This window comes from Rhinoraja longicauda, chromosome 1 (genome assembly GCF_053455715.1).
Source record: "Rhinoraja longicauda isolate Sanriku21f chromosome 1, sRhiLon1.1, whole genome shotgun sequence".
Taxonomy (NCBI): Eukaryota; Metazoa; Chordata; class Chondrichthyes; order Rajiformes; family Arhynchobatidae; genus Rhinoraja; species Rhinoraja longicauda.
The window spans coordinates 139601067-139618032 of NC_135953.1; the positions used below are offsets into that span (position 1 = coordinate 139601067).

At 44.1% G+C, this 16966-nt stretch overlaps 1 protein-coding gene across 1 annotated transcript in view; it reads right to left on the minus strand.

Annotated features, from left to right (window-relative positions):
* The window catches only part of LOC144597784 (uncharacterized), a 126188-nt gene that overhangs the window by 25317 nt on the left and 83905 nt on the right, over positions 1-16966 (minus strand). The window contains exons 14-16 of the mRNA XM_078407366.1: positions 8693-8732; positions 6938-6989; positions 3913-4024 (exon numbers count right to left, since the gene is read on the minus strand). Of these exons, the coding sequence (XP_078263492.1) occupies positions 3913-4024; positions 6938-6989; positions 8693-8732 (204 nt within the window). The remainder of the gene's footprint in view (positions 1-3912; positions 4025-6937; positions 6990-8692; positions 8733-16966) is intronic.

The following is a 16966-nucleotide window of genomic DNA, read 5'->3' on the forward strand; positions in this document are numbered from 1 at the left end:
GAATTCACACTCGTCAGGAAATGGTGTTAGGTAAACTGTTGGGACTGAAGACAGATAATCCCCAGGGCCTGATAGTCTGCATCCCAGAGTACTCAAGGTGGTGGCCCAAGAAATCGTGGATGCGTTGGTGATAATTTTCCAATGTTCTCTCGATTCTGGATCATTTCCTGTGGACTGGAGGGTAGCCAATGTAACCCCACTTTTTAAGAAAGGAGGGGGAGAGAAAATGGGGAATTATAGACCAGTTAACCTGACATCGGTAGTGGGGAAGATGCTTGAGTCGATTATTAAAGATGTTATAGCTGCGCATTTGGAAAGCAGTGACAGGATCGGTCAAAGTCAGCATGGATTTATGAAGAGGAAATTGTGCTTGACTAATCTACTTGAATTTTTTGAGGATGTAACAAGTAGAATGGATAAGGGAGAGCCAGTGGATGTGGTGTATCTGGACGTTCAAAAAGCCTTTGACCAGGTACCACACAAGAGGTCAGTATGCAAATTTAGAGCACATGATATTGGGGTAGGGTATTGACATGGATAGAGAACTGGTTGGCAGACAGGAAGCAAAGAGTAGGAATTAACAGGTCCTCTTCAGAATGGCAGGCAGTGACTAGTGGGGTGCCGCAAGGCTCAGTGCTGGGACCTCAGTTATTTACAATATATATTAACGATTTAGACGATGGAATTAAATGTTTGAAGATGACACAAAGCTGGGTGGCAGTGTGAGCTGCGAGGAGGATGCTATGAGACTGCAGGGTGACTTGGATAGGTTGGGTGAGTGTGCAGATGCATGGCAGATGCAGTATAATGTGGATAAATGTGAGGTTATCCACTTTGGTGGCAAGAACAGGAAGGCAGATTATTATCTGAATGGTGTCAGATTTTTAAAAAGGGAGGTGCAATGAGACCTGGGTATCCTTGTACATTAGTCACTGAAAGTAAGCATGCAGGTACAGCAGGCAATGAAGAAAGCTAATGGCATGTTGGCCGTCATTGTGAGAGGATTTGAGTTTAGGAGCAAGGAGGTCCTACTGCAGTTGTACAGGGCCCTGGTGAGACCGCACCTGGAGTATTGTGTGCAATTTTGGTCTCCTAATTTGAGGAAGGAAATTATTGCTATTGACGGAGTGCAGCGTAGGTTCACCAGGTTAATTCCCGGGATGGCGGGACTGACATATGATGAAAGAATGGGTCGACTGGGCTTATATTCACTGGAGTTTAGGATGAGAGGGAATCTTATAGAAATCTTTCAATTCCCCATGTTGGGGGAGTCCATAACCAGGGGTCACAGATTAAGAATAAGGGGTAGGCCATTTGGGACTGAGATGAGGACAGTGGAACTAGTTCACCCAGAGAGTTGTGAATCTGTGGAACAGACTCTGCCACAGAAGGCAGTGGAGGCCAAGTCACTGGATGTTTTCAAGAGAGAGTTAGATTGAACTCTTCGGGCTAACGGAATCAAGGGATATGGGGAAAAAGCAGGAACGGGATACTGATTTTTGATGATCAACCATGATCATATTGAATAGCAGTGTTGGCTTGAAGGGCCGAATGGTGCACTTCTGCATCTATTTTCTATGTTTCTGTGTTTCCCATTCCCATGGGAACGGGGCGGCACGGTAGCGCAGCGGTAGAGTTGCTGCTTTACAGCGAATGCAGCGCCGGAGACTCAGGTTCGATCCTGACTACGGGTGCTGCACTGTAAGGAGTTTGTACATTCTCCCCGTGACCTGCGTGGGTTTTCTCCGAGATCTTCGGTTTCCTCCCACACTCCAAAGACGTACAGGTATGTAGGTTAATTGGCTGGGTAAATGTAAAAAAAAAAAAAATTGTCCCTAGTGGGTGTAGGATAGTGTTAATGTATGGGGATCGCTGGGCGGCACGGACTTGGTGGGCCGAAAAGGCCTGTTTCCGGCTGTATATATATGATATGATATGATACATACTGACCTTTCTGTCCAGGGCCACCTCCACCGTCAGAGTGAGGCCACATGCAAATTGGAGGAACAGCACCTTATATGTTGCTTGGGCAGCTTACACCCCAGCGGTATGAACATTGACTTCTCTAATTTCAAGTGACCCCTGAATTTGCTCTCTCTCCCCTTCTCCCACCCGAGTCGTCCTACTAGTTCCACTGTTCTCATCCCTTCTCATCTCTTCCCCAGCCAACAATGGGCCATTTTGGGCTCCACCCTTCCTTGTTGATCTGTTGCCGGCCCTAATCTGTTCTGTCCTTTTCCTACCTCCAGTCCCCCCTCCCCACTTTTAGTCTGAAGAAGGGTTCCGTCCCAAATCATCACCCATCCTTATTCTCCAGAGATGCTGCCTGACCCGCTGAGTCACTCCAACACTTTGTGTCTATCTTCGGCTACAGAAGGGCTTGGGCAGGTTGGGAGAGTGGGCAAATGGAAACGAGCTGAGCAAAGTGTACAGTCAGAAGGTTTTTATTCACAAAATGCTGGAGTAACTCAGCAGGTCAGGCAGCATCTCAGGAGAGAAGGAATGGGTGACGTTTCGGGTCGAGACCCTTCTTCAGACTGAAAGTGTACAGTCATGCACTTTGGTAGAGGGAATAAAGGCGCCGACTACTTTCTAAATGGGGAAAGAGTTACAAAGGGACTTGGGAGTGCTGCTGCAGTCTTGCATCTCCTGCATTTGCTGGGGAAGGTACCTGGGGAGGGGGTGGTTTGGGTGGGAAGGGATGAGTTAACCAGGGAGTTGCGGAGGGAACGGTCTCTGCGGAAAGCGGAAAGGAGTGGAGATGGGAAGATGTGGCCAGTGGTGGGATCCCATTGGAGGAGGCGAAAATGTCGGAGGATTATGTACTGTATGGCGTCTCAACTCCTGTACTCAATACACGGCCTGATGAAGGCAAACGTCATCTTCACCACCTTGTCTATTTGTGTCACCACTTTCTTGGAACTATCTATCTGCACACTGCCTTTCCAGTTAGATGTGGTAACATTTCACTTATTTATCTCTACCTTTAAAGAAAAAGACTCCATCGGCCTTTAAGAAAAAGAATTCCAAACAGAATGAGAGAAAACGTTGTGCCTGATGCAAAAAACATACTGTTGGAGGAACTCCCCAGGTCAAGTAGCATCAAGAAAGGGAAAAGAATGGTTAACATTTCGGGCCAAGACTCTGCATCAGGACTGAAAATGTAAGACTTGTAAACAGTGACCTCCAGTTTTACATTCCCTTCCGAGAGGATACACCTTCAGGATCCGGTATATTTCACTCGGTGAATATTCTGAACAAGTACATTATGATATTTTTATTATCTTAATTTAATAGTTAATTATTAATAAAATATTACTTTTTCAGTTTTCAAGTAAAGCTTTAAGTAGCTTTCTATATAACACGATCTGTTTCACTGAAGTTCCGAACAAACAATGCCAAAAATGCACACATTTTTAAAGCTGTACGAGGTAAAATAGTGAGATATATAACATATAACATATAACAACTACAGCACGGAAACAGGCCCGTTCGGCCCTTCCAGTCCACGCCGACCACTCTCTCTGACCTAGTCTCATCTACCTGCACTCAGACCATAACCCTCTAATCCCCTCTTATCCATATACCTATCCAATTTACTCTTAAATAATAAAATCGAGCCAGCCTCCACCACTTCCACCGGAAGCCCATTCCATACAGCCACCACCCTCTGAGTAAAGAAGTTACCCCTCATGTTACCCCTAAACTTTTGTCCCTCAATTCTGAAGCTATGTCCTCTTGTTGGAATCTTCCCCACTCTCAAAGGGAAAAGCCTACCCACGTCAACTCTGTCCGTCCCTCTCAAAATTTTAAAAACCTCTATTAAGTCCCCCCTTAACCTTCTCCGCTCCAAAGAATAAAGATGAAATACTATTCACTATAAAATAGTGAGATGAAATACTATTCACGCACCATTTAGATCATCCTGGTTCTGTTCTGTTTTTTCTTCTGAGGCAGGCAAATGTGTATGGTTAAAGTCTTCTTTAAATTTTTCAGCATGCTTTCCATTCACAAATATATCAATCTGCAGAGAAATTAAATGTATCCGTTACAACGTAGCCATTGAGCCTTACAACATGGAAACAGGCCCTTTGACACGACTTGAGTAGTTTATTTTGGAGCTCATCCCATCCCTGTGTTCGGGTCATATCCCTCTAAATCATTCCTATCCATGTCCCTCTCCTTATTGGAACATACTGAGGACACTAACGTCGTTATTCACAAAATGCTGGAGTAACTCAGCGGGTCAGGCAGCATCTCAGGAGAGAAGGAATGGGCGACGTTTCGGGACGAAGGGTCTCGACCCGAAACGTCACCCGCTCCTGAGATGCTGCCTGCCCTGCTGAGTTACTCCAGCATTTTGTGAATAAATACCTTCGATTTGTACCAGTATCTGCAGTTATTTTCTTACACTAACGTCTTTGGGCAGTTTAAGCAAGGAGCTGTTCTCAAATTTAGGCCCATACATCATCTACCGTATCCAATTGCAAGCTTGTCTGTTGCAAGACTGGGATTTTTTTTTGTTTAACTATGTTCCTGACAAATGATAAATAATTTGAATTGAACGAGGAAACCAAATATAATTTTTTTGCAGATAATCTTTAGCCACTAGCTGTCTATTAACATTATTCTCAATGCTCATTGCACTGCCAAGCTACACCCGTTGAAATTTACACAGTATACCCATATATGTAGCAGTGGTCCCAGCACAGCCCTCTAGAGATTACCACCCTTTGTCTCAATCTGAAAATAGATTATTGAACACTACTCTCAATCAATAACTATAAGATAACATTTTACCCACGCTAATACCAAACATGAATTTTAATTAGTGATGATTATTATTGAGTTCAGAACCAGGGGCCACAGTTTAAGAATAAGGGGTAGGCCATTTAGAATGGAGATGAGGAAAAACTTTTTCACTCAGAGAGTTGTAAATCTGTAGAATTCTCTGCTTCAGAAGGCAGTGGAGGCCAATTCTCTGGATGCTTTCAAGAGAGAGCTAGATGGAGCTCTTAAAGACAGCGGAGTCAGGGGGTATGGGGAGAAGGCAGGAACGGGGTACTGATCGTGAATGATAGACAATAGACAATAGGTGCAGGAGTATGCCATTCGGCCCTTCGAGTCAGCACCGCCATTCAATGTGATCATGGCTGATCATTCTCAATCAGTACCCCGTTCCTGCCTTCTCCCCATACCCCCTGACTTCGATACCCTTAAGAGCTCTATCTAGCTCTCTCTTGAATGCATTCAGAGAATTGGCCTCCATTGCCTTCTGAGGCAGAGAATTCCACAGATTCACAACTCTTTGACTGAAAAGGTTTTTCCTCATCTCCATTCTAAATGGCCTACCTCTTATTCTTAAACTGTGCCCCTGGTTCTGGACTCCCCCATCATTGGGAACATGTTTCCTGCCTCTAACGTGTCCAACCCCTTAATAATCTTATACGTTTCAGCCATGATCATATTGAATGGCGGTGCTGGCTCGATGGGCTGAATGGCCTACTCCTGCACCTATTGTCTATTTTCTATTGCTATTGAGGGAGTGCCGCGTAGGTTCACCAGGTTAATTCCCGGGATGGAGGGACTGACATATGATGAAAGAATGGGTCGACTGGGCTTGTATTCACTGGAGTTTAAAAGGATGAGAGGGGATCTTATAGAAACATATAAAATTCTTAACGGATTGGACAGGCTGGATGCAGGAAAAATGTTCCCCATGTTGGGGGAGTCCAGAACCAGGGATCACAGTTTAAGAATAAGGGGAACAACTTCTTCACCCAGAGAGTTGTGAATCTGTGGGATTCTCTGCCAATTCACTGGATTATTATTTTTTTTTTAATATACTCTACATATGCTGAGTTAGTGAGTTTTTCTTAAGCCTTTAATAACACTCGTTATGTGATTTCTAGTACCCCCAAAGGTTTATTTTTCATAACTTTTCTAAAATAACGTATAACCATGTACAATTGGTGGAGACTCCCAATGAAGATTTATTCACCCGCAGGCCAGTGCAACCTTTGTGGCTGAGGCACACCTCTAGAGCGACATTCATAAATTAATAAGCTTTGAATTTCTCTGAGATTTAGCTTTTAGAAATACAGCACGGAAACAGGCCCTTCGGCCCACTGACTGCACCGACCAGTGATCCCCGCACATTAACACCATCCTACACACACTAGGGACAATTTAACACTTATACCAAGCCAATTAACCTACAAACCTGTACATCTTTGGAGTGTGGGAGGAAACCAAAGATCTCGGAGAAAACCCACGCAGGTCACGGGAGGGAACGTACAAACTCCGTACAGACAGCACCCGTTGTCAGGATGGAACCCGGGTCACTGGTGCTGCATTCGCTGTAAGACAGCAACTCTACCGCTGCGCCACCTTGAACAAATGCAATTTGCATTTATTTCTACATTTCTTTGTACAGGTTGCAGTGATTTTAAGTAAATGTTGCTTCAATATATAACGCAATCATGCTGGGACAGAGAGTTACTGTACAATCTAATGCTATATATGAAATTAGAATTTATTATTGTTGTCAATGTTAGTTTTTGTTTTGTTTTGTCTTCTGTTTTTTTGTTTATTTCCTTAATTTCCTGAATAATATTTAGTATTAAAAAAAAAGGTAACTTCTTTATGTTTTTTCTTCTTCGTTTGCTGTTTGTTCTACTACACTTTGTTTCAATCCTTATGCTTTGATTTAACTGGACATTACTTTATCTTGCCTCTATGTTTAACACTGAGTGCTGCCATTGTAAATGTCCACACCACCTGTCCTTAAAATAAATAAATAAATTATTGCATTAAAGAGTGAGTCTTAGGGTTAAACTGCTGATTTGATGTCAAGGTAGAATGTGGGTATTGCCAATTAAAATGGTGGTCCCTCTTAGACTGTTGGGTTTTTTCAGAATTTCTATTATTACTTTACCGTAACGTTGTGCTTTGGATGTAAAAAGAAGAATGGCTTCAGAACAGGAGACCTAGGAACAAAAGAAAGGAAAATTTACAGTTCCACCAAATTATTAATTTAATCTTAATGGAAAATTTTCATCTTCCTTTTTAAAATATATAGCACCGTAGAATCAAACAGTTTAAGTCAGGTAATCCAGGTCTCTAATCACCACTATGGATTATGTGATCTGAACATGTTCCCAATGTTGGGGGAGTCCAGAACCAGGGGCCACAGTTTAAGAGTAAGGGGTAGGCCATTTAGAACGGAGATGAGGAAAAACCTTTTTCAGTCAGAGAGTTGTTAATCTGTGGAATAATTCTCTGCCTCAGAAGGCAGTGGAGGCCAATTCTCTGAATGCATTCAAGAGAGAGCTAGATAGAGCTCTTAAGGATAGCGGAGTCAGGGGGTATGGGGAGAAGGCAGGAACGGGGTACTGATTGTGGATGATCAGCCATGATCACATTGAATGGTGGTGCTGGCTCGAAGGGCCGAATGGCCTCCTCCTGCACCTATTGTCTATTGTCTATTTTCACCTCTAGCCTCTTTAACAGACTCCTCCCATCTGCCATTTGCACCCCTGGCCTGTATCTATCTGTCACCTGCCGGGCTTTGTCCCACTCCCAACTCTCCTTTCCAGCTTCCCCCCCCCCCCCCCCATACTCCATCAGTCTGGAGAGGGGGTCCTGACCTGAAACCAGCAACCAGTTCTTTGCTTCCACAATATGGAAATTAGATGTTATCAGACAACTGAATCATTCTACCACAGCCAGAGGGCAGTGCTGAACTACTATCCACCTCATTGGTGACCCTCGGATTATCCCTTGATCGGACTGTGCTGGCTTTACCTTGCACTAAACGTTATTCCCATATCATGTATCTCTTCGGAGTATATGGCTCGATTGTATTGTTGAGTACAGGAGCAAAGAGGTCCTTCTGCAGTTGTACAGGGCCCTAGTGAGACCCCACCTGGAGTACTGTGTGCAGTTTTGGTCTCCAAATTTGAGGAAGGATATTCTTGCTATTGAGGGCGTGCAGTGTAGGTTCACTAGGTTAATTCCCGGAATGGCGGGACTGTCGTATGTTGAAAGACTGGAGCGGCTAGGCTTGTATACACTGGAATTTAGAAGGATCAGAGGGGATCTTATTGAAACATATAAGATTATTAAGGGGTTGGACACGTTAGAGGCAGGAAACGTGTTCCCAATGTTGGGGGAGCCCAGAACCAGGGGCCACAGTTTAAGAATAAGGGGTAGGCCATTTAGAATGGAGATGAGGAAAAACTTCAGTCAGAGAGTTGTAAATCTGTGGAATTCACTGCCTCAGAAGGCAGTGTAGGCCAAGTCTCTGAATGCTTTCAAGAGAGAGCTAGATAGAGCTCTTAAGGATAGCGGAGTCAGGGGGGTATGGGGAGAAGGCAGGCACGGGTTATTGATTGTGGATGATCAGCCATGATCACAATGAATGGCGGTGCTGGCTCAAAGGGCCAAATGGCCTCCTCCTGCACCTATTTTCTATGTTTCTATGTTTATACTAAGAAGGAAGTTACCTCAAAGGCAGTGGAACATAAAATGTAAAAATAATACAAAAAAGGTTTGCACTAGTGTTTGAAAGTAATGGCCAAAAACGGCTCTTTTGCAGTGCTGATTTGATTTCAGTTGTGTATATTTGTGTTATAAATTTCATATCTGAATGGATCCTTTTTGTGTACATTGGCCAACAAAGCATACTCACACCTTGGGTCTTCCGCCAACAATTCCTGTTAGACCAGGTGCTGTTCAAAACAAAATAAAATATTTTGTGCAGAATCTGTAAATGCCAAGGTGCAGAAACTTTACGATCTCATCGGGGAACGTCACAGTGGCACGTCCAGTGGAGCTACTGCCTCACAGCTCCATTCGGGTTCAATGCTCAACTCCAATGCAATCCGTGTGGAGTTTCTATGTTCTTCCTGTCATTGCTTGGGTTGTTTGCTAAATGCCCCCACTGACATTTCAAAGATCTGCAGCTTTGCAGGTTAATTGGACTCCAAGAGCCTCCAGACCTAGTAATATTCGCATATACACCAAACAGCCAAAACATTATGACCTGATGAGCCAAAACACTATGACAAGCCTGCCTAATATGCTGTTGGTCCTCCGTGTGCAGCCCCATACGCAGCAGGGTGCGGTGCACTGTGTATTGTGACACATTCCTCCCGTGACCACAATTAACATTTTCTGTGACTTGTGCCACAGTAGACCTTCTATCGGTTCGGACCAGACGGGATAGCCTTCGTTGCCCTCACGCATCGATGAGCCTTGGGCGCCCAACACCCTGTCGCTGGTTTGTGGTTTGTCCCTCCTCGGACCACTGTCGGTAGGTACTCACCACTGCTAGCACCCCACAAGCCTTGCCGTTTCAGAGATGCTCTGACCCAGTCGTCTGGCCATAACAATTTGACCCTTGTCAAAGTCGCTCAGGTCTTTACTCCTGCCAATTTCTCCTGCATCCAACACATCACCTTCAAGAACTGACTGTTCACTTGCTGCCTAATATATCCCACCCCTTGACAGGTGCCATTGTAACAAGATAACCAATGTTATTCACTTCGCCTGTCAGTGGTCATAATGTTTTGGGTGATCGGTGTATCTTTTTGCACCTTTTGCAGTTTAATGCCATCCATCATATAACAGTGTTACTAGAAGTTGGAGAAGTCAATGTTCGTAGCACTGGGGTGTAAGCTGCCCAAGCAAAATATGAGGTGCTGTTCCTCCAATTTGCGCTGGGCCTCACTCTGACAATGGAGGAGGCCCAGGACAGAAAGGTCAGTGTGGGAATGGGAGGAGGGGTTAAAGTGTTGAGCAACCGGGAGATCAGGGGTTTAGCGGACTGATGCTTGCCGTTATACACCTGGAACAGTGGATACTCTACCGCCACTCCTACTTTGTATCAAAGTTAAGATTAACAGTTCAGATTTCAGGACTTCACCAGTGAAGTATTGGTATTACTCAAAGTATAGGAATAATATCTTTCTTGAGGGAAGAGAGAAGATTTAGAGAAGGGAAGACCTTAAACATATGTTTAATTAACACAGTGAAAAGGATAAGTAGTCTAATCAGAATGGATGGGAAAGTATTATACAACCACACACTGTAAAGTGCAGTTACATATAGACACAAAGTGCTGGAGCAACTCAGCAGATCAGGCTGAATCTCTGGAGTACATGGATAGTGACATTGAAACGTCACCCATTCCCTCCTAGATGCTGCCTGACCTGCTGAGTTACTCCAGCATTTTGTGATACAGTCAGATAAAGTAGTGTGTTGCCTTTTCCACGAATAAGGCAATGAAACATTTTATTCCCCCATTTTTTAGAGGAAAAGTAACGCTGATACTTTTCCTTGGTGTTTATTTACAATAAATAGTGTCTTCAGTTTGAAATTCTTAGCTCAAAAAACGTTTGCCCTCCAGAAGGGCCCGAACAAAAAGAAGGAAGTCATTTGTTTCCGTGAACTGGTTTGTCTTTGCAATGGCAGGACATATCAGCTGTGTGTTCTTTGTAACTGCAGGCCATCTTGTTTCAATATTTAGACAATTTGGTCATTAGAAGAGTAATTAGCCATAGACAGAGTCACTCACAGTTCCTGTAGTGTAACCTAGCGGACATTCTGAAGTCAATTAAGGGTCACTACTTACTATCTTTGAAAACATTTTGAAGAGATGCAGACTTCCGAGTGCAAAACTTCAAGAGAAATTTCATTAACATTGTGTGTGTGCGTGTGGTGGCGGTGGGAGGGAGGGGAGAGGTAGTTCGATCATGAGTTGAAGATCGTTCCATTTACTTCGCACAGATTCATTCATAATCTGGGCCAAATTAATTGAGAAACAGTCGCAGCTAATGAAACTCAAGTTTTCTGCATTCTTGTATGCTGGCTCATTCCCATTTCTCTGAATCAGGCGTGATCTAAATTGTGGGATTCTGTCAAGTTGTGAAAATCCTTCATAATGTGTTCATTTCCTGAGGCATGCAGGCACTAACAGGCATATTTTAAAAGTTTTTTTAAAATCTCAAAGTATACATGACTTTCTAAAAATCTAAGAGAGAAACTATTTGTTGTTATTTTGGATTCATAAATAAAATGCCATTAGGCACCCCCTTAAATCCATAAAATTATCTTTTAATTGAAAGGAAACAATCAAATTCTATTGTGTAGGAAGGAACTGCAGATGCTGGTTTACACCAAAGATGGACACAAAATGATGGAGTAACTCAGCGGGTCAGGCAGCATCTCTGGAGTGGGTGACACCTCAGGTCGAGACCCTTCAGACATCAAATTCTATTGCTAATTGTGTAGAGTCACGGAAATGTTTGGGTTTGTGATTGTGTACATGATTTTTAACATAAACACGCAGGACAATCTAAACAGGACAATTTCCCAACTACATCACAAGTTCAAGTGAGAATATTCTTAGGGAAATAAAGCAAGTCATCCCTTCAAGCATAGTGTTTTTAAGTTTCTGATTTGCTCCCCCACTCTGCTCAGAACCAGTGCCATACGCAGGGAATGGTTCTTATTGGCACACCCCAGTCATTTAAACTACTTTATTTATGCAACCTCAACATTGGTTAACGATGCATTCAAGAGAGAGCTAGATAGAGCTCTTAAGGCTAGCGGAGTCAGGGAGTATGGGGAGAAGGCAGGAACAGGATACTGATTGAGAATGATCAGCCATGATCACATTGAATGGCGGTGCTGGCTCGAAGGGCCGAATGGCCTACTCCTGCACCTATTGTCTATTTTCTATTGTCTATTGTAAGGAAAATAGGTTCTGTCATAATGTCTGATCCAAAAAGTGTAAGCAGAAATATCTAACTGATTCATAGATTCCAGGCCATAAATGTTTGTGGTAATTAAAACGCATGCAAGGCTTCCAGCTGACTAATTTATATTCAGGGAAACTCAATGGAAGCAAAAATGCCTTTCAATTTATGCCAATTTATGGTGGGATGTTGGGCGGATTGACTGGAAAACAGATCGTAATCTTGGCTGTAGCTTGTTGGGGTTCAACCAACTCTGAGCAAAGTTTAACAAGATTTTTCCCGAATGTTTCAAGAATAAATTCTAGCAAGCATGTTAATTAGTCCCATTATTTAGAGGCAGCCGAAATGAATAGAAAGAACATGTTGAAAGGAAATACTGCGGAGAATTTTATTGGTCACACGATGGGCTCATCTTATTAGTGGATTAATACGTGTTAAACTGTTGGATTAGTGGAAGTGCCTGATCGACACGGCCTCAATCACGTTGGCCACGTTTTACAGCTCATTTGAAGCTGGAGCATCTTGTTTCAGCCAAAACCCCGCAAATCCTCTCTCGCGGTACACGGCGTTCTAAATCTCAAGAAAAGTTTCGAGAGGACTCTATAATCCAACAGCATGCAAACAAAAGCACCTGATTTTTACTCGGACTTTACTTGCTCAAGTCCAGACTGCTGAAATGCAACAACAAAGCAAAAGGCTCCAGGATAGACAATAGGTGCAGGAGGAGGCCATTCGGTCCTTCGAGTCAGCACCGCCATACAATGTGATCATGGCTGATCATTCTCAATCAGTACCCCGTTCCTGCCTTCTCCCCATACCCCCTGACTCCGCTATCCTTAAGAGCTCTATCTAGCTCTCTCTTGAATGCATTCAGAGAATTGGCCTCCACTGCCTTCTGAGGCAGAGAATTCCACAGATTCACAACTCTCTGACTGAAAACGTTTTTCCTCATCTCCGTTCTAAATGGCCTACCCCTTATGCTTAAACTGTGGCCCCTTGTTCTGGACTCCCCCAACATTGGGAACATGTTTCCTGCCTCTAACGTGTCCAACCCCTTAATAATCTTATACGTTTCGATAGGATCACCAACTTTGTACGGCAGCGTGCTGGAATTAGTCAGCTAAATTTATGTCATGACGGGCAGTGGTGGAGCTGCTGCCTTACAGTGCCAGAGACCTGGGTTCGATCCTGACTACGATCCTGGCGGCTTGTCTCTACGGAGTTTATACGTTCTCCCCGTGACCTGCGTGGGGTTTCTCCGAGATCTTCGGTTTCCTCTCACACTCCAAAGACGTACAGGTTCGTAGGTTAATTGGCTTGGTATAAGTGTCAATTGTCCCTCGTGTGTGCAGGATAGTGGTTGATGTGCGGGGATCGCTGGTCGGTGTAGATGTGGTGGGGCGAAGGTCCTGTTTCCGCGCTGTATCTCTAAACTAAACTAAACTAACTAGTACTGACCATTGCAAAGGCAGTAACCTGCAAGTAACCACGCAAAGCATTATAGACCAAACAGTTTGGTCAATAACCATGAGTGTCAAGGAACCAAAGAGTGAGATACAGTGTGGAACCAGGCCTCTCAGCCTACTGTGTGTGCAGTGATCATCAGCTACACATTAACACTATTCTACACACATTAGGGTCTTCTTCTTTCGTGTCCATCAACTATGTTTCAAATGCTCGGCCAGGCTCTTGCACAGACAGCCTTCTCCTTTGCCACCGATAGATCTTCCAGGCAGCGTTGGTCACCAAGAAGTGGGCATCTTAGTAGATGTGGCATGTATCGTACAGATGTTCAACAGTATGCCATTCACATTCTGTGTCTGCCGCATCTGCATAGCTCCATATTGGTCTTGCATCGGCCCATCCCTGTACCAAGCCAGTTAGCCTACAAACCTGTTCGTCTTTGGAGTGTGGGAGGAAACCGAAGATCGGGCTTGGGCGATTGGGCTTGTATACACTGGAATTTAGAAGGATGAGGGGGGATCTTATTGAAACATATAAGATAATTAGGGGATTGGACACATTAGAGGCAGATAACATGTTCCCAATGTTGGGGGAGTCCAGAACAAGGGGCCACAGTTTGAGAATAAGGGGTAGGCCATTTAGAACGGAGATGAGGAAGAACTTTTTCAGTCAGAGGGTGGTGAAGGTGTGGAATTCTCTGCCTCAGAAGGCAGTGGAGGCCAGTTCGTTGGATGCTTTCAAGAGAGAGCTGGATAGAGCTCTTAAGGATAGCGGAGTGAGGGGGTATGGGGAGAAGGCAGGAACGGGGTACTGATTGATAGTGATCAGCCATGATCGCATTGAATGGCGGTGCTGGCTCGAAGGGCTGAATTGCCTACTCCTGCACCTATTGTCTATTGTCTATTGTCTATCTCGGAGAAAACCCACGCGGGTCACGGGGAGAACGTACAAACTCCGTACAGACGGCGCCCGTAGTCGGGATGGAACCCGGGTCTCCGGCGCTGCATGCGCTGTAAGGCAGCAACTCTACCGCTGCGCCATGGGTTTGGATCGCTTGGGAAGGTCTCAGAGCAAGCTGGATTGATCTTTGACGAGTCTTACGCTTTGGGGCCAACGGCAATGACACACTATTTACCAGTGCTGTACTTTTCCACATTCCTTTAGTGGAATAAAGGAATCCAAACTAATTAAAACACAAAATAAGAGCCAAGCAGTTTAATCAGCTCTCTGTCCTGAATCCTGGCACAAAAGGTATTGGATTAATCGTGATCTTTTTTCTCGCTGACGTTCTGTATTTTTTCAAAGACCTTCATGGAGCATTTGGATTTTTCTGGTGCAAAGTTCCTTGTAGATGCCATCATTTGTATGCCACTTACAAATGCTTCCAGTTAGAAATTAAAGTGTTCTGAATATTTTTGTGATGCATTGCACTGAATCATTCAATTTGCAAATTTATTTGCAAATTGTATGATTCAGTGCAATACATTACAAAAATATTCAGAACACTTTAATTTCTAACTGTAAGCATTTGTAAATGGCATACAAATGATGGCATATTTATTTGCAAGTTTATTTGCCATACAAATGATGGCATATATTATTTGCAAATTGTAGACTGCAGCATATCCTGTGCAGAATAAATTGGGTTTCACATGCTGAAAGCATACACTGCATGATGGGGTGGCATCATTTTCTTGTGCAATACACAATCAATGAAGGGTCAACAGTATGCCATTAATACTGAATGTCGTGCACATGAGTGTGAGTCTCAACATCAAGAACAGGTTGGACAGCCACCTTTTTCAAAGTGATCATCAAACACTTGCAGATTTGTAGGGGAATAAATTGCCAGATTGCACGTTGGGCCCAGAAATTTGGAGTTGGAATTAGGGTTGCCAATTGTCCCGTATTAGCCGGGACATCCTGTATATTGGGCTAAATTGGTTTGTCCCATACGGGACCGCCCTTGTCCTGTATTAGGCCCGGGGGGAGCTGTAGGCCCGGACACTGTTGGCCCAGACACTGTAGGCCCAGGGGCCGCCATAGGCCCGGACAGTGTAGGCCCGGAGGCCCGGGCGCCGCCTAACGGAGGTTGCATAGCAACCCGCCTCCTGGCCCGGGTGGCTGCCATTAGTAGAGAAGGAGTACGTGGCCGTTGGCTGGGCGAGGTCATGTGGGGCGCGGGGCGGTGACGTCACCTTTTGTCCCTTAGTTGGGAGTGAGAAAGTTGGCAACACTAGTTGGAATGCCTCTAGTGATTTTAACCTATTTTGAAGGTGAACCTTTCTATTTTTCTTAAAGCATAAGCTCATTAGTTACAATCCAACTGGGTCTCAAGCCACAATCAGGAGCAGGAGAGGAATTAGGAAGGCAAATCCAATATATTTATCGAGGCCTAAGGGTGATGGGAAGGAGCTCTGCCAGAGGAGACTATTCCCGAATCCATCATCGTCTATATATCTCGTTTCTCTTTCCCATGTCTTTCAGTCTGAAGAAGGGTCTCGCCCCGAAACGTCACCCATTCCTTCTCTCCAGAAATGCTGCCTGACCCGCTGAGTTACTCCAGCTTTTTGTGTCTATCTTCGGTTTAAACCAGCATCTGCAGTTCCTTCCCACACAGTCATTCACAAACCGTGGTCGTATCGCAATCTGTCTGAGAATTTCCTCTGGAAGTTAAGATTTCGAAAGGCAATCTAGACAGAGATTTATAGGTAGAACTCCAACCGATTAATATCCTGCTGCATTTTCTTTGCAATCATCTTTAATATCTACAATAGCACCCACTTTAATTTCATTTGCAAACTTACTAATCATGCAAATCATTCAAATCGTTGACGTAAACCAGAAAGAGCAATGGGTCTCTGAACTCTGAGCACCACTAGTCACAGGCCTCAAGTCCAAAAAAGCAACCTACCATCATCACCCTCTGCTTCCTTTCATGAAGCCAATTTTCTATCCATTTGGCTATCTCTCCTTGGATCCCATGGAATCTAATCTTCCAGAGCAGCCCAGCATGTGGAACCTTGTCAAATGCTTTGGTGAAATTCATATATACACCCATAGCTATGCCCTCATTAACCTTTTTGGTCAGTAACCTCCTGAAGCCACGCCTGGAGATCTCTCTGTATTTAGTCCACAATGTGCATTTGGAGAACAAGGTGAAGGGCATGCGATCATGAAAAGTGCAGACAGTGTAGTAGGTTGAGAACGTAGTAACAATGGGCAGGAGTTGACCAAATGTGTAGGAAGGAACTGCAGATGCTGGTTTACACCGAAGACAGACACAAAATGCTGGATAACTCAGGCAGGCAGCATCTCTGGAGAGAAGGAATAGTTGACGTCTCTGGTCGAGACCCTCCTCCAGACTCCAGCATTTTGTGTCCATTGCAGGAGTAGGCCAATATGGCTCTCAAATCTGTTCTGCCATTGAATGAGACCATGGACAATCTGAATGTGGCTTCACATCCACATTGCTGCCTCTTCACATAACTTTCAACTTCCCTATAAAAAAAAATACTGCGGATATTGGATTCTTTCTGCTTTATTTCCTCGATACACTAAAACACGTCTCTCTCAAGCTTGAGTACATTCATTGACTCAGTATTTCTCTAAAGCAGAGCATTCTAAAGATTCATTAACAGTTTGGAAAAAAAATTGTTTTCAACTGATTGTGAAAGATCAGCCATGATCACATTGAATGGCGGCGGTGCTGGCTCGAAAGGCCGAATGGCCTCCTCCTG